Raw genomic sequence first — 25,063 nt, forward strand, 5'->3', positions numbered from 1 at the left:
TATTTGAAAGACTCTAACGAGGATGGGCTTCTCAGGTGGCACAGTGGTAAAGAATCACCTGCCAATGCAGGAGACGCAAGAGATGTGGGTTCGATCCCTGGGTGGGGAAGATCCTCTGGAGTAGGAAATGGCAACCCACTCCAGTACTCTTGTCTGGAAAATTCCACGGACAGAGGAGCTTGGTGGACTACAGCTCAGGGGGTCGCAAAGAGTCGGACACGACTGAGCACACACACACAGCAAAAACAAGTGTAGCAAGAATTCCTTAATCAAATAAACAATGATTATATCCTGATAAAGAGGGATAATGGAATGGAGGCAATTTTAGACTAACAGATAACTTACAAAATTAGCTCCTTACTATCTCAGCTTTCCCAAAGACCAAAAGAACATTAAAAAACAAAAAAAGAAAAAAAAAAAAAAAACAAAAAAACAAAAAAAGGATTTGGTAACATTGGTCTAAAATTCACTTTCTATAAATATCCTAAATCATATACATAATCCTTTATACTTATCAAATGGCATATAATGAGTTCATCTAATTGAACTTTTGAATAAGTAGCTCATCAAAGTGCATATTATTTAGAGACAAAGTCTTACAAAAAGCCAAATTAGACTTCTGTGCTGCCTTCAACAACTGTTAAATAAGTGGACGGGAACATGGAGTCTACTGTCTCTTTTTCAGAGGTTTTGTTTTAATTTGGTTTGGTTTGATTTTTGAAGTGCTTTTCAAAGTAGGCATTACCTTGCACCTTGGGGCAACTTGCCAGGGCTTAAAGTACAAGCTGAGCACCCCAGCCAGAGCCAAAGCCCTGTGTCCTGACTTTCCTTCAACATCATCTTCAACGGATCACCCCTGACACCATTTCTCTCTCAAATCCCTCCGCCCTCCACCTACCCCAACTGCAATATCTCAACCCTTCCAAACTAAAGAAGATGCCTCCCAGAGAAACACTGAGCTTATCTGATAAATTAGTTCATGTGCTTAAGGGTAAAAGCAAAAAAGGACTGTCCCTTTTCTCGCCTTTCCTCCCAGCCCTAAAACAAAGGCTCCCATCTTCTGCAGCAGAGGACTCTGATTCAGTGGTGGGAACTGGCGCCAGGATGGGCAAGCAATATGGCAGCCGGTGGCGGGGGAGGGGGGGACCTGCAAAACAGATCTGGTGCTGCCACCCCATGGACAGCACTCACTCTGAGCAGCTGCCCACCCTGCAGCCTCTTGACTTTGCTCTAACCTAAGCTGAAAATGGGGGATTCCCTGGTGGCTGGATGGTAAAGAATCCAGCTGCCAAAGCAGGAGCTGCAGGTTCCATCCCTGGGTCAGGAAGATCCTCTGGAGAAGGAAATGGCAACCCACTCCAGTATTCTTACCTGGAGAATCCCATGGACAGAGGAGCCTGGCAGGCTACAGTCCATGGGGTCTCTGAATTCGGACACAACTGAGGGACAACAAGGCTGAGAATGACGCATCCGTTCCTCTCTTTTGTTCCCTCAATCCACACAAGTATAGGTCACTTAAGTATAGGTCACCCACAACAGGCAGCTAAGCTCCAAACACAGGGTAAGTCTCCGTATCTCAATAGGCAAAGCCCTAGAAAAGATCTTGCAAAAAAGCCTAATTCCTGGAGTTTGAGTCAAGCTAAAAATGAGAGATCAGGCCTCAGTGTCCCTAAGGTTCTTTTCACTCAAGATCCAAAATTCAGCTCACATCCTCAGGTCATCCCAGAGTAAAGTCTCTGGAGAATGTGCTAAGTCTGCACAATTCTGGCAATTTGGATTGTCAAGTGGAGTCCAAGTTACGGACAATAAGGGGTTGGCATTGCTGTCTGCTTACTGCTGAAAGGTTACTATCCCCTTAGTGCACTACAAAAAAAAAAAGGTTGAAAACACGTTACGAGCTCTCAGACAAAATAGTTAAAAAGACAAAATAACACACCCAAAGCACAAGCAGCAAATCCCTTTTATCTTTGGAAATAAATTAATTCAACAGAAAACATATGGTGGCTGCTATGTAAGGAATAATTCTGGTCAGCCTGGGAATCTAAGGCAGAGTGTTACAGCCATTCCTTTGATTTTTATTCCCCTCCCCCATATCTGGGGATTTTAAAACAAATGAAAGAAGGCATTATTCCAGCTTAAGGCCTAAGCATAAGTCACAAAAGAACAAAGAAGGTTTTATTATCACATTAAACATCAAGGAGGAAATGTGCTTACTGATAATTAGTGTCCTACTCTATCAGGTTAGCATTTGCTGTTTGCAAGCTACTGGGCCAATATTTACAATTTATATCTAATAAGGAGGTAAAAATGTTCAGCTAGTGAGAAGGTCATTAAGGAAAGGTAAGGGGGAAAAAAAAACTTGAAAAAACACAACAAAGTACACACAGAGAAAGGTACTCTTTGGGCGTCAGTGGTCTATGGAATATTCTCCCCCTCCACCTATAAAGTGAGTTAACATTAACCACAGGTCACTCTGGTAGCAGAGAACTACTTCCTGACAAAACCTTTCTGGAAGCTCCCCCCAATAACAACAACAACAAATCTACATACACCAGAGAATGTGAAACATACTGCCACAGGCCAGTGTCTGGGGCTCTCTGCCTAAGAAGTTTGCTTTCAGCCAGAAGAGAGGGGAAAAAAAAACATACTGTGACAACAGATTGTACAATGAACAGCCCTCCTTGCTTGTTGGCGCTGTTCCCAAGCAGCAGTTTCAGTGGCTGGGCCTTGGGCCCATTCAAGAATTCCATCTCACAGGAAGTGTTTCAAATATAGTTATTTGATCTTTCAGCATTTGCAAATGCACCTGCTGAGCGAGGTGACAGCCATCGCCCCAGTTCCTTCCTATCCGTCTTCACCAGTCATTGTAGAGGCGGTTTCGGACTCGAACTAGGTGAGATGTAAAGTCCAGAAAGCCCCAGTTAAACACTTCTGCTGCCGCACGAGGTTAGGCGCGACCTGCAGCTGTCGCTTGCTTTCTACCCACACCAACTTCCCTGTCACTTTCTTCCCGGAGGAGCAGGTAAGGGCGTTTTGTTTTGTTCTCTGGCTTTCGAGCGCCCAGGCTTACCTCGAGGCGGCTTCCTCCCCGCCCTTGCCATGGCTCCCCCCCAGGGCCTGGTCCTTGCCGCTGGGGTGGTAGGCAGTGAGCACAACTGCCTGGGAATTGGAGAGCCAGCTCATGGTGAGAGAAGGGACATAATTTCTGCGATCCTGACACAGAGCAGGGAATGAAGTTCGGGGCTCGCCGGGCCACTCGGCTCATTAGCATGCGCCGGCTCCGCCCACCGAGGCCGGCGATTCACACGGGAGGGGCGGGGCCTCTGGGCGCGGGGCCGCGCCTGTCCAATGGGGAGGCGGTGACTCAGCCCGGGCCCCGCCCCGGGACCAGCCCGGTCCCAGAGGCCGGATTAGAGGCGGGTGTAAGGGGCTCCTTGTTGCCCCCTCCCCCAAGTTATTCTCATCTGATGAAACTGCCAGGTTGTAGCCGCCTCTCATCCTTGTAAGCACAAGTCGTCTTGGTTAGGAAACAATGAATTGCCGCAGAGCCTTTTTTTTTTCTTTCCCTTTCTTAATTCCTGTTTCCATCTGATAATTTCTGCTACTTCATGTAACACGAAGTGAAGTGAAGTGAAGTCGCTCAGTGGTGTCCGACTCTTTGCGACCCCATGGACTGTAGCCTATCAGGCTCCTCTGTCCATGGGATTTTTCAGGCAAGAGCACTGGAATACCGGTTACCATTTCCTTCTCCAGGGGACCTTCCCGACCCAGGGATCGAACCCCGGTCTCCCGCATTGTAGGCAGAGGCATTTACTGTCTCAGCCACCAGGGAAGAGCCCATGTAACACGAGTAAGGGCTTTTATTAACCCCTTCACGTCGACGTTAAAATTAACCACAGCAAAACCCAATGAACCTGCCCCGCCAAACAACGCCATACACGTGACGAGAGAGGCTACCTCTTGTGTCCGGTTAAAAATGTCCTCATTAAAAAGACGGGCACCTGGAATGTCACCTTCTTTCACATAAAAGCCAATGCCAAGTTTACCTTTTGCTTTTAATAGAATACCCTTCAGTTCCAAAAAGATGCATCTACCAGAAGTGTTAAATGGCATTGTTGAGAATTTTTTTTAAAAAAAGTACTTACTATTTGTTGAGCACCTGCTATATGCAAGGCTCTCTCTGTGACAGGTGTTGTACATGTACTATCTCATTCAATTCAGTTAAATTCTCTCTCTCCCTCCTGCCCCTCTTTCTCTCAGACCTTGTCTCTCCACCAGTGGGCCGATGCTCCCCTGGTGTCTCAGTGGTAAAGAATCTGCCTCCCAGTGCAGCAGACACAAGGACAATCACTAGGTCAGGAGGATCCCCCAGAGAAGGAAATGACACCCACTCCAGTATTCTTGCCTGGGAAATCCCATGGACAGAGAGGAGCCTGGGGTCCATGGGGCCGCAAAGAGTTGGACACCACTGAGTGAGTGTACAACTAAGATAACAATTGTTCTATGCCAGAGCTAGATTTGCACAGAATTCAAGGCTGAAATCCATTCTTTTTAACCACTATCCTGTTCTTTGCCCTGTAGATAAGGAAACAAATGCAAAAGTTACGAAAAATGTAAGATTTTTCTGTCCTTTCTCCTCTAAAAATAAATTCTGTTCTCTTCTATATATCTAGTAGCCTGAAGTGGGTTTTGTTGTTCATTTTCATGTCTATTAGTATTTGTATTCAAACTTTCTTATAAATAAGTTGTCAGCTTCATCATTCCATAAAAATACTGTTTATACTTGTTATTATTTAAAATGATCATAAGAAATAAGTACTTTATTCATACTTACACATCTTAAAGTACCAAAACATTTTTTTATTATTTTTTTAAATCCTCTTTGGTAACTACTGTGAACTTCCATGTATAAGTCTTCCTTAAAAAGTTTATCATAGCTCCCTCCCTCCCCTCTCTCCATAACTAGTTAGTCAATGTTTGCACAAACGCCTCCATCAGGCTCTACCTATTGTCTTGCTCCCGCCTCGAAATTACCTGGCACATTATTATCACACCCAAGCACAAGCCCAAATAATGTTGCTCCACACTTAAAAACTTCCACTGGTTCCTCACTGTTAACAGAACCAGTTCCAAACGTTTGAGAAGAGTACTATATGTTCTTGCTCCCTTACTCACACAAGTCTTGCCATGGCTTCCGCCAGACGCCACTCTCTCTGGCTCCACTGTCATTCCTTTCTGTCCCTTCTATATCTAACTTAATCCTTCCACACAGTGGGCCTTTAGTGACTGCTGACCGGTAAAGAACTGAATGAATTTAGTATGTCCTTAGAAAGTACACTAGTTTTTGCTGTTGTTGTTAAAATTGGTAAATTAGACAAACGATCCTCATGCTTATAGCAGTATGAACCTATGATGCGATGTTTATTAGTTCAGGCAAGGAAAACACAGGAAGGCAAAAGGGAAACTGATTGTATGAGCTCCTTTTAATTCTTTATGTGGAAAAATGAGTAATGTTCCCACATTCACCCTTCTTTCTTATGTAGCTCCTCTGAGATGCAAGAAAAATCCAGGAATCCCTACCTTCTGCATTATTGGTAGGCCATATATTCTAGAGGCTTCCCAGATGGTGCTAGTGGTAAAAACAAAAACAAAAACCTCCTGCCAATGCAGGAGACATAAGAGATGTGGGCTCAATTCCTGGGTCTAGAAGATCTCCTGGAGGAGGACACGGCAACCCACTCCAGAATTCCTGCCTGGAGAATCCCATGGACAGAGGAGCCTGGTGGGCTGCAGTCCATGGGGTCTCAAAGAGTCGGACACGACTGAAGAGGCTTAGCACACATGCGTTGTTGATCGGTCTCTCCGTCATGTTCGGCTCTTTGTGACCCCAGCATGGACTGAGGCACACTAAGCTTGCCTGTCCTTCGCTATCTCCCAGAGCTTGCTCAAACTCATGTCCATTGAGTCAATGATGCCATCCAACCATTTCATCTTCTGTTACCCACTTCTCCTCCCACCTTCAATCTTTCCCAGCATCAGGGTCTTTTCCAATGAGTTGGCTCTTGCCATCAGGTGGCCAGAGTATTGGAGCTTCAGCATCAGTCCTTCTAATGAATATTCACAGTTGATTTCCTTTAGGATTGACTGGTTTGATTCCTTGCTGTTCAAGGGTCTCTCAAGAGTCTTCTCCAGTGCCATAGTTTGAAAGTTTGCTTCTCTATTTTTATCTCCATCACTCCATCCTTTCTTTCCTTTCTTTCCCTGGACTTTTTTTTTTTTTTAACATATTTTTCTATTTTTCCTTCTTCTTTCACTGTCTCCTCAGTCTGTCAGTGTAACACACGCCCATCGAGTGCCCTGAACACTACCAACTCTTATGAGACCATTTATGATAAAGGGGCCTTTTGTCTGGTTTTAACCAAAATGATGATTAAGTTATATCTTTACCTAATCATAGGCTCTCCATTTGTTTAATAACAAGTAAATCACAATGTGTAAATCAAATCATAACTACTAGCTCAAAATAATACTTGAGTTCATAGGGTATGTGTGTGCTCAGTCATCCAGTCCAGTCTGACTCTTTGTGACCCCATGGACTGTAGCCCGCCAGCCTCCTCTGTCCATGGGATTTTCCAGGCAAGAATGCTGGAGTGGGCTGCCATTTCCTCATCCAGGCAATCTTTCCAACTCAGGGATTGAACTCTCACCTCCTCATCTCTGCATGAAGACAGATTCTTTGCCACTGAGCAAGCCGAAATAACAGTAGCCAAGTTTCTTAACTTTGTGAGGCATAAAATAAAACGTGGTACAAATTGATATACATAGTTTGGGTACATAAAATTTGAATCCTCTTAAGTTAACTTTCAGGTACAAGGAATCTTCTTGACTCCTCCTCCTCTCCTCCTAATAAGCCCTGCTGTTACTGATCTGAGAATGTTTCCTATAACAGGGAGACAGCTTGTGCCCTGGTGTACTTAACTTCAAATATAGGCTCAAGTAGATGAAGAACAGTTTTCAGAATTTTCTTATGACCATCACAGAAGGAAATCTCACTACCAAGATGCTCTCTTGAAAGGCTTTTTGTTTTACACCTAAAAGCCTACCAAGAATTAGGTAGTCTTCCTCACAGAGACACATTTTATGGAAAAAATAAATAAAAGTATTATTTTACTCTCTTCTTTAACCGCTTTTAAATAAATGCTAAGACCCTAACATCCTTGAAGATGTTACTATTCCAAGCTATTGATTGCATGCCAAAGTCCTTCCTGTTATGAAACATCTCACAAAGTAATTAACAACATCAAGATGGTTGCAACATTCATTTCATTCATTCCCCTCAAATGGGATGTGACCCCATGGACTGTAGCCCGCCAGCCTCCTCTGTCCATGGGATTTTCCAGGCAAGAATGCTGGAGTGGGCTGCCATTTCCTCATCCAGGCAATCTTTCCAACTCAGGGATTGAACTCTCACCTCCTCATCTCTGCATGAAGACAGATTCTTTGCCACTGAGCAAGCCGAAATAACAGTAGCCAAGTTTCTTAACTTTGTGAGGCATAAAATAAAACGTGGTACAAATTGATATACATAGTTTGGGTACATAAAATTTGAATCCTCTTAACTTTCAGGTACAAGGAATCTTCTTGACTCCTCCTCCTCTCCTCCTAATAAGCCCTGCTGTTACTGATCTGAGAATGTTTCCTATAACAGGGAGACAGCTTGTGCCCTGGTGTACTTAACTTCAAATATAGGCTCAAGTAGATGAAGAACAGTTTTCAGAATTTTCTTATGACCATCACAGAAGGAAATCTCACTACCAAGATGCTCTCTTGAAAGGCTTTTTGTTTTACACCTAAAAGCCTACCAAGAATTAGGTAGTCTTCCTCACAGAGACACATTTTATGGAAAAAATAAATAAAAGTATTATTTTACTCTCTTCTTTAACCGCTTTTAAATAAATGCTAAGACCCTAACATCCTTGAAGATGTTACTATTCCAAGCTATTGATTGCATGCCAAAGTCCTTCCTGTTATGAAACATCTCACAAAGTAATTAACAACATCAAGATGGTTGCAACATTCATTTCATTCATTCCCCTCAAATGGGATGTACTAGATGACTTAGGGAGGAAAAAGGAAGCTGTAATTTATGTACCCTAATCGGTTGTGAAAAATAGGGTGGAGATGGTACTGCAGCCTGAGATAATTTGACAGTCATGTTAAAAAATAATGAATAAAATTCTTAGCTTCAATGATAGCAGTATCAAGAAATTTATTAACAGGTTTTCATATTCTGATTTAGGAGCCTCGTTAGTAGTATGGAGTTATATTTGCAGGGTACCAAAACTGCAACAGATCAACATATTTATATAATTTTTCCTTAATTGGTTTCTGTCATTTTAAATGGAATTAACCAAGGAGAATGTTTATATTCAAACAAACACTGTAAGATAATTGGAAGCCTTCTTTATGGTCCAACTCTCATATCCATACATGATTATCAGAAAAACCATAGCTTTGACTATACGGACCTTTGTTAGCAAAGTGATGTCTCTGCTTTTTAATACACTGTCTAGGTTTGTCATGGCTCTTCTGCCAAGGAGCAAGCGTCTTTTAATTTCATGGCTGCAGCACCATCAGCAGTGATTTTGAAGCCCCCCAAAAATAGAGTTTACTACCAATAAATAACAATAAAATAACAGAGTGATGTGAAAACCGACCTTTCAACAGGTAAAGCTAAACTCAATTTCCAATATTATAACAAGAACTTGGATAACTTAATCATCAACTGAAGTTAAAGTTTTACATAGGTGATAAAACCTAGATTCCTACAACAGAACTAACTAATGAAGAGGGAGTGTTCGAATACCTCCCGCCTTATGTCTTATCAAGCTTTTGTATGAATAATTCTGTAAGCTTGCAAGTGAGCCAGTTCTTATTGAGGAGCTGTGACTGAAAATTATTCCATACACAGAATCGAAACCTACTCCCTTGGAAACTGCCTTCATTATTACTAATTCTGTTGCTGGAGTAACAAGGAAAAAGCCTCCTCTCTCTCTCTCTGGACAGCTCTAAAAAGTTCTCATTATTCTCAAAGGTATTTTCTTAAGGATTCCTCCAGGGAAAAAATACTAGTCATGCCTGGGATGATTTCTAACTGCTTTTGCCAGAGGCTACTTTAGGTTTCCTGGCAAACACCTGGAAAAAAATCCTACAGCTAAAAGCTTACTACCAATAAATGATGATGTTGTTCAGTCACTAAGTCATATCTGACTCTCTGAGACCCCACTGCTTCCCTGTCCTTCACCATCTCCTGGAGTTTGCTCAAACTCATGTCCATCAAGTCGGCGATGCCATCCAGCCATCTCATCCTCTGTCGCCTCCTCCTCCTCCTGCCCTCAGTCTCTCCTAGCATCAGGATCTTTTCCAGTGAGTCAGCTCTTCGCATCGGGTGGTCAGAGTATTGGAGCTTCAGCATCAGTCCTTCCAATGAATATTCAGGGTTGATTTCCTTTAGGATTGACTGGCTTGATCTTTCAGTCCAAGGGACTCTCAAGAGTCTTCTCCAGCACCACAGTTGAAAAGCATCAATTCTTTGGCTCTCAGCCTTCTTTATGGTCCAACTCTCATATCCATACATGACTACTGGAAAAACCATAGCTTTGACTATACAGATCTTTGTTAGCAAAGTGATGTCTCTGTTTTTTAATAAGCTGTCTAGGTTTGTCATAGCTTTTCTTCCAAGAAGCAAGACGCGTCTTTCAATTTCATAGCTGCAGTCACCATCCCCAGTGATTTTGGAGACCAAGAGTATAAAAAGCTTACCGCCAATAAATAATACCTCATGTTTGAGCACTTGCTTTTTGCTAGACATGGTACACATAGTCTCTCATTTAATTGGCACAAGTCTGAGAAATCAACATTAGAATTCTTCCCACTTTGAGAGGAAGAATGTGAGGTCACTCCATTAGTAAGTGGCAGAACCAGGACATGTAAGCCTGAGTTTATAGGACCATTGAACCTGAGCTCTGAAACATTATAAAGGTCACAGCTGTTCTGCAACTGACTTTTGTTTATGAAAAAGTCTACGTGGATAATCAATGAGGTAGAATAATCTACAGCACATCTGAAGTGTTAAAGCAAATGGAACACTGATGTAAAGGAAGTGCTTTGGAGAGGAACATTAAATTAGCCTTAAACACATTAGTTTTGTTTGCTGTGTTTTTTTTTTTTTTTCTGGAATTTCTATTTTTATGTCAAATTACTAGGGGAGTGTGGCATAGTATACAGCCTACTGTACAAGGTCATCATTATTATGTCATTATATCTAAAATTGTTTCTGCTCATAGAACTGAAGGGAAAGTCCTCTGGCCATTATGATTATAAACATCCTTTTCTTTTAATTAAAAAAAAAAGTTTTTTAAACACCAGGTAAAGACAGGTCATAAACTTAGGTTTATGAACCCTAAGTTCAGTTCAGTTGCTCAGTCGTGTCCGACTCCATGGACTGCAGCACGCCAGGCCTCCCTGTCCATCGCTAACTCCCGGAGCTTACTCAAACTCGTGTCCATTGAGTTGGTGATGCCATCCAACCATCTCATACTCTGTCATCCCCTTCTCCTCCCGCCTTCAAATCTCTCCCAGCATCAGGGTCTTTTCCAATGAGTCAGTTCTTTGCATCAGGTGGCCAAAGTACTGGAGTTTCAGCTTCAGCATGAGTCCTTCCAATGAAAATTTAGGACCGATTTCCTTTAGGATGGACTGGTTGGATCTCCTTGCAGTCCAAGGGACTCTAAAGCATATAGAATTTCTTAGATACGGGGCTTTGGAAGGGGCTTGGCAAGAGCAAGACTGGAGGGTTAACTTCATTTAGCTTCATGGTAAATCCACCTCCAGGGCTTCCCAGGGTGGCTCAATGGTAAAGAATCCTTCTGCCAATGTAGGAGATTTGGGTTTGATCCCTGATTTGGGAAGAGTCCCTGAAGAAGGAAATGGCAACCCACTCTAGTATCCTTGCCTGGGAAATTGCATGGACAGAGGAGCCTGGCAGGCTACAGTTCCTGGGGTGCAAAGAGTTGGACATAATTTAGCAACAAAGAAACAAACTCCACCTCCTGCCAAAACTAAATTGGAAATTACCTGCTATAAGTAAAAGCACTGATCTTCAACTTTCCTTTGGTTTTCTCTTCATTGCTAAATACATTGGGACCCGTGTTGCAAAACACTTGCATTTAAAAGCACCAAGTCAGGGAGACTAAAGTGTATTTTGGAGGTAGGTACATTCTGGAATGGTCGTATTTTGCTTATGCACAAAGATTCACTTTGAAATATCTAAAAGTATAGCAGTGTTTAGGTTTGCCCTAGTACAAAAGCCTCATTCTGAAGTAGATTGCAAAGAATACTTATCTCCTTGTCAAGTAAAAGAAGTCATGATGATTGGGAAAGATTTGGGAAGTTGAATATTGAAGGAAAGCACTATAGTTCTATTAAAGTTTAGTTTTTATTTTAAGTAAAATAAGTTTTCATTTTATTTATCAAAGTTTTAGAGAGGTCCTAGAGTAGTGATACTATTTTTATTGACCAAAATACTTGCTAAAACTGTGAAGATATTATCAAAGAAGAATTTCTATTTTATAAGCACTTTGGGAAATCTCTAAGGTTAGAAATGTCTCCAAAGAAAAGGGAACCTCCTGCAGTGTTGGTGGGAATGTAAATTGGTGTGACCACTATGGAGAACAGTATAGAGGTTCCTTAAAAAACTAAAAATAGAGCTACCATATGACCCTGCAATCCCATTCCTGGGCACATATCTGGAGAAAAACATGATCCAAAAGGATACAGACAGGCCAATGTTCACTGAAGCACTGTTTACAGTAGCCAAGACATGGGAACAACCTAAATGTCCATCAACAGAGGAATGGATAAAGAAGATGTGGTCCATTTATACAATGGAATATTACACAGTCATTCAAAAGAATGAAATAAGGCCATCTGCAGTAACACGGATGGATCTACAGACTGTCATACTGAGTGAAGTACATCAGACAGATAAAGAGAAATATTGTATGGCACCCCTTTCATGTGGAATCTAAAAAGAAATGACACAAATGAACTTACTTACAAAACAGAAAGAGACTCACAGACTTAGAAACTGAACTAAGTGGGGAAGGGATAGTTAGGGAATTTGGGATGGCCATGTGCACACTGCTGTATTTAAAATGGATAACCAGCAAGGACATACTGCATACCACATGGAACTCTGCTCCATGTTATGTGGCAGCCTGGATGGCAGGAGGGTTTGGGGATAGTGGATATGTATATGTATGGCTGAGTCCCTTTAATGTTCACCTGGAACTATAACAACATTGTTAACTGGCTATACTGCAGTACAAAATAAAAAGATCAAAAAAAAAAAAAGAAAGAAAGAAAGAAAGAAAGAAATGTCTCCAAGATGGTATAAAATAATTTTACTGGGGGAAAATAAGTCTCATTAATCAGCTTATAGAAGGAGCACCTAGAATGTAGGGCAATACCTCTGGTTTTGCTTTCTGGTATGAAGAAATCAGACTCATGTAATCATGGATCAGTGCTCCCTACACATGCACACACTGGCAGCAAAAACTATTCTAGAACCATGCAAATTGTCAACATCATCAGGCCACTAACTTTTCAAAAGGGGGGTGTCAGTAAATAATAGAAAAATATTAGCTGCCTTTTGATACACAGGGCTTCAGTAGTTTTCTAAAGAATGTCTAGCTATGTTTTGACTATTTCATGGAAAAGATTTTGTTTTGTTTTGTTTTCTATTTTTAAAGAGAAAAGGGAAACCTTCAAGATAATCTCACAGAGGAATTTAATCAGGGAGTTGGCTCATTTAAAAGTAATTATTTCTGGCCAGTTGAATGAGTAAATCTTTTCAAGTTGTAGAACAAGCAGAGTTGCTTTGGCCCAGCAGCCATCATGCTCATAGAGGTCAGAAACTGAAATACTAGACAAATTTCTGGATGCCATAATTGAATGCTAACATAGAGAAAGACAACTACCTCTCAATTTCTCGGCAAGCAAACATCTCAGGAGAACTCTTTCTCAAGTTTGCTTCTACTCAGGTGAATGAGAGAGTAATAGTTCTTGACTTCCTAACAGGACTTCAACTCAGCGTCTCCTGGGATTCTTGATGGGCCAGTCTTGCCATAAGCCTGTGTCTAACAGAGCAAGTCATACGAATTTTAATTTTCTACACTTCTACTACAAGGCTTTGAGAACTAGTGTTTTCAGGAATTGTTATCAAAATAAAATCAAAGGAATTATATATAAAAAATATAAGTGCATTACTTGATAGAGAAGCAGTCTTTGTATTAAAATTTATTTGGGGAAGAATTTGCTTTGTTTCTTGTTTGACCAGTTGGGATTTTGTTTTTGCTTTTAGGAAATAATTTTTTTTTTTTTTTCAAATAAGTGAACCATAGTTCTTGGTTTAAAAATAGTTTATACCATATTCCCTCAATTTTAAGAAACAGATTTTAACATTTTTAAAGCTACCTTAAAATAAGTTTTTTATGGTGACTATACTTTTTTTTAAAAAAAATCTATTAACTTGATTTGTTTTACATTTAATATAATCTATAATCATAATATACAGTCTTCATTGGATATTATGAATTTTCTTCATTGGTTATAATTTACTTATTTCACTAGAAATTTATTTCACTGTGAAAGAATACATTTCCAATGAAATAAATTATTTTTAAAAATTTAAGCATAATTGTTTATAATAATTTTGTTTTGAACCAGCACCCATATACTTTTAGAATTCTCAATAAGCTTCCAAAAAGGATGAAGAACCATTACTCTATATATTACTAAAAAGGATTTCCACCCAAATGTTAATTGAGAAACTTTCCCTCACATAATATCCTAGCCCTAAAATTGTCTGTGCTCCTGAAATATTGCTCTGAAAATATCTTAAAAAGCTATTTGCCTTCATTCTGTTTAATAATTTGGCTAGCTGGCTTGTTACAAAGGCTCAAAGAACATAGCTATAATCATGAGGATTTTGGCTTTCCAAAATTTTAAAGCAGACTCAAAATGAGTCTGTTTTGAGGTTGGCCAGAGGTTAAGTATATCTACTCCAAACTACTTCCGGTACAGAAGCAGCTACTAAGGAATAGGTTAGACAAAAGCTGGCAGGCAGATGGTTACAGTCAGGACTTTTAACAGTTGAGGAACACACCATATCCGGCCTCCAGAATATGTACTTCCTTGCAGTATAAGCTGCTCAGGTTCAAGGATTGCCTCAACACACAGTTCCTGGATCAGTCAAAATGCCAATTATAAGAACGGACATCTGGTTCTTGTGAATCACTCCTAAACTGTGTCTTTAAAATTTCTATTCCCCCTCCATACCCTCCCCAAAATCCATAAGGTTCTCTACAATTCAAAGGGTGAAAGAATTTGAATTACACTACATAAAGGAAAAAATATATTATTTTCCATTATCAACCTATCTTCCTGCTAACTATGTCTCAGTTTTGCATTTTTCTTTAAAGTCTGTAAGATACATATTTTTTCTTTCCCAATAATGAAATTATGTGTTTAATATTAGATATGTCACATTCCTGCAGGTAAAGATTAATAAGTAACAATAAATATAATAAAATTTCTTTCAGTCATCATCCTTCCAAGCATGTCACAATACATTTTATATATACATCCAATATCCACAAACACTGTAAACTAGATATATTCATAAAGAACAGCTTTTATCGCAAAGTGGCATGACAAAAGCAAAGCAGGAATGACAGAAGAAAAGCAGGAAGAGAGCGTGTCAAAGGTAGATTATTCTTTCGGTTTCCAAACACACTTTATATCACATTGCCTCTTCCTCTGAATTTTTAAATTTTTTTTCCAGAAAGTGAATATAACCTTCAAAGACTTGAATTTAAATCACATTCTCTGATGTTCTGGGAAATTTATACCACCGTAGTTATCAAGTATTCAAATCAAGGCAGCAGAGCCACATTTTTTATAACATTTACAACATTTTTTATTTTTTATAACAAAACTGAGACATGTATCAGAATTCTCCTTCCTGCCAGTCTGCCCCTCTCAAAAGTAATACTTGCAACGATCATCAAAATAAAGCTGTGATGAACAAGTAAATACATCATTTACAGAAAACAAAGTGAAATGGGCAGAACACTAAAGGGCTTTTCCTTCGAGAGAGACAGCCACCCTATTATAAGCATTCATATATTAGAAGGTAATCAAAAGAAACCAGAGGCATCATCAAACACGTTCGAAGACTTTTTCAAAGGTGTCAGTCCAGAGCAGATGTTCTACCACCTCCATGGGAACTAGAGGCACAAAACGAGCCCCCAGAGACTCCTCACATGTCCCAAGAACAGTTACCAGACACCGGCAATGGCCGGCGGGAGCACTTTGAAGAAGACTAGCAGGACTGCCTCTAAATAGTTCTCCACCAGCCCGTGGTTTCACCACTGAAGTCACATGCAGGGTTATATTGCACAACCACTGGCCCCCTTCAGACCGATAAGCTAAGGCAGTCAGACACAACTCAGTTCCAGTTCACTCTTAGGTCGGGCAGACAAATGCGTATGTATTTACAATATCAAGCATTGTACAGTAAATAAATAAACAAAGGCATACCCAAATGCTAAGAGAACAACTCATAGGAGGTAAATAATTCCAAGACCCATTAAGGTGGCGAGGAAGAAGGCACCATTACGGTGCACGTGTACTTTCCCCCCAGGCTTGCTGCCTTAAACATTGATTATTTTACAATCAAAGAAAATACTATTAACATACATCAAGTCCTAACAGCCCACTAGGGCTCCAGTGAGGGTGGGCAAAGCATGGCTTCTTACAAGGAAAGAGAACAAAAGAGGCAAAGGTTCTGGATGACCGCTTATACAAAATCAAGGAGTGTTCACAGCAAATCACTGTAAAGAATGCAAATGGGGAAAGGGAGACAGGAGAGGAAGATTAAGCATAAAAGTATGTAAATGCCTACCAGATGTTTGGGGACTTCCAAGACCTTGCAAATAGTCCACATTCCATAGGCAATGGGGAATAATCAAAGGTTACTGAAAGAATGACGTAATCACCTGTCCTAGAAGGAAGGACTTATGGTAGCTGTGAATAGCATGGATGAGAGGGAAAAGATGGAAGGAGATCCAGTGGGTCATCACAGTAGAGCTTCTCAGTTAGGACAGCGCAGTAGCGTTACAACAGGGCAGATCTGCCTCCTCTTCACGTCCATTCTCAAACCATGCCACCTACAGAAGTGGTGATGTGCAGGCTGCAGCCACAGACTCCTAGGAACTGGGAAACGGGAATAGACAGAAAGGGGTTCTAACCTAGATGAATGGAGGTCAGATTTTAGACACAGATGGTTAAACACAAAGTTGTTTTAGAGGACAGCTGACATTTCCCCACAGCCGGAAGGCCTCAGGAAGCACACGGTTATGAAATACCTGGTGGCAGCTTGTAGGTGAGGAAAAGCTTTGGGTCTCAACCCAGCTCTTCCACAAGAGAACTGGTGGCCCAAAGGGTTTATTCTTGCGCCTGCCTCATTGGTGAGGAGGAGCATTTACCCATTTCTTAAAGATGCTTCATTTCTGCACTGGAAGTCCACTTAGATCCGTTAAACTTCAAAACTGCTTCAGACAATGAGAGTCTTTCATTTTTATTTCTTTAGTTTATTTTAGGCTGCACCAGGTCTCTCTGGCTGCATGTCGCCTTGCTCATTGCGGTGGCTTCTCTTGTTGTAGAGTATGGGCCCTAGGTGCGTGGACTTCAGTGGTTGTGGTGCACAGACTTTGCCCCACGGTGTGTGGAATCTTCCTGGAACAGGGATCAAACCAGTGTTCCCTGCACTGGCAGGCAGATTCTTATCCACTGGGCCACCAGAGAGGTCCCCAGACAATGAAAGTTTTCAATCAAGAGTGAGGGATTAAAAAGGGAGAGAATGGGACTTTCCTGGCGGTCCACAGATTAAGACTCCCAGCTTCCGATACAGGAGACTCAGGTTTGATCCCTCGGCAGGGAACTAAGATCTCACATGCTCTGTAATGCAGCAAAAAAATAAAATGAATTTTTTTAAAAAAGAGTCTTGCTTTCATTGCAGCCTAACTTAAAAAAAAAAGAAGAAAGATGGGAAAGGTGAATTTTCCGAGCAACTATCAAGTTTCAGGCACTTGCTAGGCCCTTTCAAATATTTTTCTCTTAATCTGCCATCTATAGGGGCACTAAAGCTTTAATATGCATCAGTGCTTTGTCCCTAATCATAGAGCTTGCTAAAGTAGGTTAGGCTCACTCAGAAACCTGATTGCCATTTCAAATGAAAAGCACATCATTTTCATTTAATTTTGGTAAAGTTTTATTATTAAACCAAATCAATTTCCTTGTTATTTGATTCATTTGCAGCTTAATTTTAAAAATGTGATTACCAAATAGAAAAAAAGGCTGAGGCTTAAAAAAAAAAAAAAAAAAAAAAAAACCTTATAATTGAAAAATTTCAGGCTGAACTGAGAAAACACAAAAGCAATTTCCACAGCATCTACCAGTGATTCCACCCTGGATCTTTGAGGCCTGAAGGTCTAATATCCATTGGCTATTAGTCTATTGGTCTATCACAGTAGAATCCTGATAACTTGTTTTGGGTTTTGCAGTAAGCTCCAAGGTCCTAGTGCTGGCTGATCTTTAATTTCAGTCTAACCTCATCGGTTTGCTCTATCCAAATAAAGGAATAGTGTGAATTGCTTTATGAATCACAGTATTTTTGAACATGTGGTTTATACCATCTTGAACCAGTTTTCTGGTGAACAATGAGATGAGGAAAACATCTGGCTCAGAAATTGCGAGGCCAGGTGATAGCACATCCTCTTCCCTCTTCCTTTTCCTCCTCTTTAAATAGAGGCCCATCCTTGTTTACAGGATGAGGGCAAGAGCTAAAATCCTTTCCAGAAAGGATACAGTGTGTGATATTGTTATTAAGGTATTGTGTAAAACTGTTACACAGGCTGCCTAAGGAAATTTATCAACAAAAAACTAGCTAAGCTCTCCCCGAAGAGAAGTCGAATGGAGTGCTGGGGGATGGGAAAGTCAGAAACTCCAGGGAGGGCTCTCTCCTAGCTCACCTGTGCTGCTAAGCCTGTCTCTCTGAACCAGGAAAGTGGAAGTTACATGTTCCTACCTAACAGGGCTGGTCTAAAGCACACGTAAGCTGGTGAAGGGGGCTGAGAGAAAAAAGGAGGAACTCACTGAATTTGCTCATTAAACTATTAATTTATTATTAATAAATTTAAAAATGAGCAAAATAAATTAATTTTATTATTAATAAATTTTAAAATGAGCAAAATAATAGTTTATTTTGCTCATTAAATTATCTATTAATAACAGATCCCTAATATGAATGCTTTATTCCCATCACATAGATGAGAGCACTGTGGCTCAAAGACTAATGACAGGGCAAGCTCTTCGCTCAGATTTTCAAAAAAAGTCAGGACCAGGATTCACAATAAAATCCCTTTGATATAAAATCCATGCTCTTTCCATTATTCCATTATTCTATTCTATACACATGGCAGCACATGCATTATCAAGGTGAGCTTATATATTATTTTTACAGCTTACCGAATCTAAGAAACATATCCCTTTTTAGACTTGCCATTCATTATCTGCAAACCATTAGCAAAGAAAAACACTGCTGATATTATGAAAAGCACCAACTGTAAGCTGCATCAGAATTTCAGTGATATTCAAATGTGAATGAAACAAATACACATCTTAGAGAAAATACAGAAATAGAATGACCAAGTAGAACCAATTTTTTAATTTCACCAAAAAGTCAGAAATTTGATTCTTGTAAGACTTGCCAAGTATTTCAAAACTTCAATACATGATTGCTGTTTAATCACTAAGTCGTGTCCGACTCCATAGCCCTTCAGGCTCCTGTGTCCATGGGATTTCCCAGGCAAGAACACTGGAGTGGGCTGCCATTTCCTTCTCCAGGGGATCCTCCTGATCCGGGGATCGAACCCAGGTCTCCTGCAGTGGCAAGTGGATTCTTTACCACTGAGCCGCCAGGGTAGACCTCAATACATGATACTGATACATTTATTCAGTCAATAAATTACACATTCATTTAACTACTGTGTACTTAGCACTGCCTCAACCCTCAAGACCATGTTATCAGAAAACACGAATCAAGTTGCCAAACATGTTACTGGAAAACAACAATGTTAACAACAACATCAATCAAGTGCGTGCTCTGGGCATGAAAGAAGACTGCAAAGAGGGCGCGCAAAGCACTACCAGTCCCCGCTTCCCCCAGTTACTCTGTCTTAGAGATGACTGCCTTCAAATGCAAAGCTCCCGTCGTTAAGATGAAAACCCCTATTCTAGATGTCTTCATTTGGTCATCTGTTTATCCTACTTCGTCTTTAAAAAGAAGGCTGTGGCCTTTCAGAGTAGCACAGAAGTCCTTACAAGCGGGCACAGTTCAACTGGAACCTGCCCCCGCCTGGCCTAGAGTGGTCCAGACTTTGCATGTCACCTCCTGGTGACATGTCAACCCATCACATTCCCGGCTTGGTTTCTGGGCTCCTGGAAACATCTCTTGGTTGACCCACACACCCCAGCATCTTCATGAGCCAGTCCTGTCGGAATGAGATTCCATGTTCTCTAGGAGTACACACGAGTATACACTTCCTACCCAGGGAAGCCCTAGAAACCATCTGATGTGCCCTGGGTAACTCGGCAAAGACATAGGCTTACTCTTTTTTTTTTTCTTTTTTGGCCACATCATGCAGCTTGCAAATCTTAGTTCCCAGACCAGGGATGGAACCTGGGCCACCAAAGTAAAAGCACTGAGTCCTAACCACTGGGCCACCTGTGAACTCCTGGACACAGTTTACTTCCTCTCAGATTTGTTGTTTGCAAGAACCAGGGAACAATGACAGATTTCAGGTAGAAATACCTAAAATTCCTTGGAGAAGGAAATGGCAACCCACTCCAGTATTCTTGCCTAGAGAATCCTGTGGACAGAGGAGCCTGGTGGGCTGCTGTCCATAGGGTCACATAGAGTCAGACACAACTGAAGCGACTTAGCATGCATGCTTGCATTGGAGAAGGAAATGGCAACCCACTCCAGGGCTCTTGCCTGGAGAATCCTGTGGACAGAGGAGCCTGGTAGGCTGCCGTCTATGGGGTCACACAGGGTTGAAGCGACGTAGCAGCATCAGCACAGTCATTCCTTTCTTAACATCAAAGCAAATTACCTGTTCCATTAATTGATATAGCAAGCTTTAAATTAATTAATGCAAGAAAATTGCTAGCTACCTTTTTTTAACTGAAGTATAGCTGACTTACAACATTATATTAGTTTCAGGTATACAACATAGTGATCCAACATTTTGATAAATTACACAGTTATGATAAAATATTGGCTATATTTCCTATGCTGTACATTAGCCTTGTGATTCACTTATTTTATAACTAGCAGTTTTTTCCTCTTAATCCCCTTCACCTATTTTACCCTTCCCTCCACCCCCACCCTCCTCTGGCCCCACTATTTTTGTTCTCTGTATCTGTAGCCTATTTCTGTTTCACTGTAATTAGCTTTTTTTAGATTTCACATATGAATGATAACACACAGTATTTCTCTTTTTCTGTCTGACTTATTTCACTAAGCATAATACTTTCCAGGTCCATCCATGCTGTTGCAAATGGCAAGATTTGTTTTCTTTTTAATCTAACTAAATACCTTTGGATAGTTGTGGAATTCTTAACTATTCATTTCCTGAATTAATGTGAAGGTCACTAGATTGGCCTGAAAATATCATTCATGGCATAATTATTGTGAGTTCGTTGGTTTATTTTTCTATGAGACTATGTTCCTTGGCCATTTATCAATTTATTCATTTGGCAAATACTTTTGCCTTGCACTTACTAGTGCCAGGCACTATATTAGCTGATGGGAATAAATTGATATATAAGAATGAAATAAAGAACTTACTAAAAGCTATTGGGCCCAAATTCTTAGATTTCCCCCCATTAAAAATAAGTGAATTTAGTAGATGCCAATTACATGCTACTCTGTGCTATTTTACTTCTTCTCAATCAATCCTCATTTCTTTGTCTCTGACAAATGAGGGAACTGAAAGATTAGTTAGAAAGAGTAAGTAATTTACAAGAAAGAGGACCACCAGGGCTCACATTTGAACTCACATCTCCTGACTTTAAATCAATCATACAGTCTTTTTACTAAGGCATATTGCTTATGCCATTTGCCAAAAGGAATACTATGGTGCAGTTGGAAGTTCCAATCTCAAGCAGATTTGTGTTCAGTTTGAGCTCTGTTGTTTTCTTAATGGAAACTTGGAGCAAAAATTACTAGCAGCTGAGCACAGAACCAGAGCTCTAGTCCTCTGAACACTATTATGTTTTATGATTAAATATACAATTTCACATTTATTTTCATTTGACAGAGAAATACCATGTTCCCATAAACTAACCATACAAATGCTCTGCACACTTATGTGGTGAGCATGTCTTATTCTTTCAAGGGAAAAGGTAAGCTACTAATATTTCTCAGCCCTTGTATGTGTTCAAGTTATAACACACTCACTGGAATCTCATTATAACAAATTCTAGGTTCATAAAGGATTGTTCCAAAGGTGACTTAATCTTCCACCAAGATAATACTTGGTGCCAACGAGTAAATCCACTTGACCAGAGTCAGCTGTATAGCAAAGCATATGCCCTACTTGCTCACTTTCTTCTCTCTCTGTATCCTGTCCCATGATAAGAGGGATTTGAGGCTGTTTCCCGCCCCACCCCCCAGGCATTTTAGTTAAAAGTTTACCGCTAAGACATGTACTTTGCCTAGCATTTTAAAGAGTGAGAGCCTTTATGTCTCACAATGATATTCTAGGCATTAACTTAGATCTCCCTTGGACATTCATTCTAAAGAAAGGCTGAATTACTGAAGTATGAACAACACGCCAATGTGTGATCACTCCACCAACAACATGTTCCCACAGTATATGAAAAAGTGAAAAATGAAAGCGTTAGTTGCTCAGTTGTATCTGACTCTTTGCGACCCCATGGACTGTAGCCCACCAGGCTCCTCTGTCCATGGGGATTCTCTACGCAAGCATACTGGATTGGGTTGCCATGGCCTCCTCCAAGAGATCTTCCCAACCCAGGGATCGAACCCAGGTCTACCGCATTGCAGGCATATTCTTTACCATCTGAGCCATCAGGAAAGCCCAGGCCTGGTCCTCTATTCTACGTCTCAACTTCTTATACCGAAGTTATTTCTGATAACTCAACCCCCAACACACACACACACACACACACACACACACACACACACACACGCGAAGACTCTAGGATTATATGGTCCTTAAGTCTCTATGCTCTGAATATAATGTCTGGACATAGTCACTTTTCAGTATTTATTGACTGAATATGCTGAAGTATCCACGTTAAAGCCACTGGGTCTGGCCAAGGACACAAGCGAAAGCTTCAAGAGTCCTTCCCCACAGGTGAGGGTGGGTAGATCAGTGAACACCCTAAGAACAGCATAATCAAAAACTGCAGTAGATTTGAATCTCTACTAGAATAGTTTCTTGGCTGATAAGATAAATGTTGTGGTAAGAATAAGCTACTCCACTGAATCAGTCATTGTTAATACAGCCCTATATCACCGGAGAAGCAACGTCAACTATGCATTCTGAAATAGGAAGGAAAAATATCGTTTTCACTCTATTCTTTTACCTCCCCTTTCCTAAAGAAACCAGAATCACTATCACACTAGAATTGACCAATTTTTCAACCTGCCTTTATTTTGTGGAGCATCAGGATATGCATGAGAAAAATGCACCAAGAGAAGAGCACAAAGTCTGTAATTCTCCCCACAGCACAGCATTAAACTACCACTGGCATCACTAATCAACAACTATAATTAAGCCTAATTATAAATTACAAGTATCTAATTTTAGAAGACCTTTGCTTTATAAAGCCTAGACATTAGAGATGTTATTAACTTAGCTACTTCAAATTATTCCAGAGCCAGAAACATCCTTTATTCATTGGTGCCTCATGAATCTGGCCTGAAAACATTCCAATGGTCAGGATCCTTTCCTCAGGTCTGTAAGGACCAGGGGCAGCAGTCCACTTGCTGTTGTAAGTTGAGCATCTCTGAGAAGGCAGCTGCATGCTACCCACTCAAATCTCTCTTCTACTTACCCCTGTAACATCTCTGCAGTTTTCTGATTTTCTTTTACTTGCTCCCCTGTAGTCCTATTGTGATTTTTGATGTGAATAATCTCAGGACAATTTAGCAAAGACTTGAGTGAGGGAGAGCCCTGAAGTGGGAAAAGTGTCTGAAAAGAAAGAAATAAGTCGAGCATAGGATACATAAAGATCCAGGTGGTGCTAGTGGTAAAGAACCTGCCTGCCAATGCAGGAGACATAAGAGAATGTGGGTTCAATCCCTGAGTTGGGAAGATCCCCTGGAGTAGAAAACGGCAACCTATTTCAGTATATTTTTGTTTTTTCTTTTGTATTGGGGTATAGCCAATTTAGGGCTGCCCTGGTAGCTCAGATGGTAAAGCGTCTGCCTACAATGCGGGAGACCCAGGTTCAATCCCTGGGTCGGGAAGATGCCCTGGAGAAGGAAATGGCAACCCACTCCAGTGTTCTTGCCTAGAAAATCCCATGGACTGAGGAGACTGGTAGGCTACATCCCATGGGGTCGCAGAGTCGGACACGACTGAGCGACTTAAAAGAAAAAGGATAGCCAATTTACAACGTTGTGATAATTTCAGGCGAACAACGAAGGGATTCAGCCACACACACACATGTACCCACTTCAGTATTCTTGCCTAGAGAATTCCATGGACAGGGGAGCCTGGTGGGCTACAGTCCATAAGGGTCGCAAAGAGTTGGATGCAACTGAGTAACCTAACACTTTCACTTTTCATAGAATACATACTAGCTCATGGCAAAGTACTTAAGCCCCTTGCGGCCAGCCTTAAAGCACCATCATTTAAGTTTTGGTTGGGCTTTGAACATTTCCAAGTAGAATTGAGATGACCAAAGTATTATCTTTGCCAGGTATGAGGACTGGTACAAAAGAAAGCCACTGCAGTCATGAGGGATGCCAGGCCCAGTGAAGTTCTGCTGGGTTTTCTGATTTGTAAAATGTTGGGCTGCACAGCGCATGGGAACTCATGCTCCCCCTAGCCGCAACGTGATCACGTTGTGAGTGTCCCTGACGGTGTGATGGACCACACTTCCCACATTGGCAGGTTAGATGGATATGACGGTAACAGCTCCCACCTGATTCAAGGCCCAGTGTCCCCAAATCCCTGACCTCTAGAGATACTAGAGGGCTAAGAGTGGCAAGCAGCAAGCCAAATAAGGACAGGGGATGTTTGCCCCTCTGTCTAGCACTTCAAAAGCCTTTCATAGGAAACTGAAGACCATTAAGGGGAGCTACAGATCAGCAGCTTTAGCCATGAGGGTTGCGAATTCTTTCTCTTGGAACACAGCTGGTGGTGGTGACATTGAGCCATTCCTGACAATCCCAGGATGCTGAACATGGATCAAGGACAATGGCCAGTAGGTCTGGTCTTCCTGTTGAGAGAAAGGGGACACAGCAGGAACTTGCTTTGGAAAAGGAAGCTGGTAGGAGGGGGTTATCTTACTGTTTAGACTTTATCTCAAAGGATAGCAGAGGCATGTATCGCGTGACAGTGCTTTGATCTTGACCTGCCTCTTGAAGACAGTCGTCAGACCATCTGCCATGCCCATTCCCCTGCCCACAGGCCCGAGAAAAAGAACAGTTGTCCCTGAGCATGGACAGCCATGCCCTACAGCATCCACATCCAGGTGGAGCGAGCTAATGACCCACCCCAGTATCCGTGTTAGAAAAGAAGCCTGGCTTCAGGAGAGCTGGCTTCCAGAACAGATGCTTAATTAACTGTGCCTTTGCGCACAGTACCTTTTCTATAGCTCAGTTTCCTCACCATATAAA

At 41.1% G+C, this 25,063-nt stretch overlaps 1 protein-coding gene across 3 annotated transcripts in view; it reads right to left on the minus strand.

The window, feature by feature from the left end:
* ARHGAP18 (Rho GTPase activating protein 18) overlaps positions 1 to 25,063 on the minus strand; it is a 193,762-nt gene that overhangs the window by 127,094 nt on the left and 41,605 nt on the right. The window contains exon 1 of one of the 3 annotated variants that reach the window (XM_043888105.1): positions 3,071 to 3,256. The exons of 1 other annotated variant lie outside the window; for it this stretch is intronic. In XM_043888105.1, coding sequence (XP_043744040.1) covers positions 3,071 to 3,183 — 113 coding nt within the window. In that variant the 5' untranslated portion in view covers positions 3,184 to 3,256. Of the gene's footprint in view, positions 1 to 2,806; positions 2,845 to 3,070; positions 3,257 to 25,063 lie in introns of those variants that run through there. One more of the 3 variants, XM_043888107.1, reaches the window with a different exon arrangement.

The sequence above is a fragment of the Cervus elaphus genome, chromosome 26 (assembly GCF_910594005.1).
Source record: "Cervus elaphus chromosome 26, mCerEla1.1, whole genome shotgun sequence".
Classification (NCBI taxonomy): Eukaryota; Metazoa; Chordata; class Mammalia; order Artiodactyla; family Cervidae; genus Cervus; species Cervus elaphus.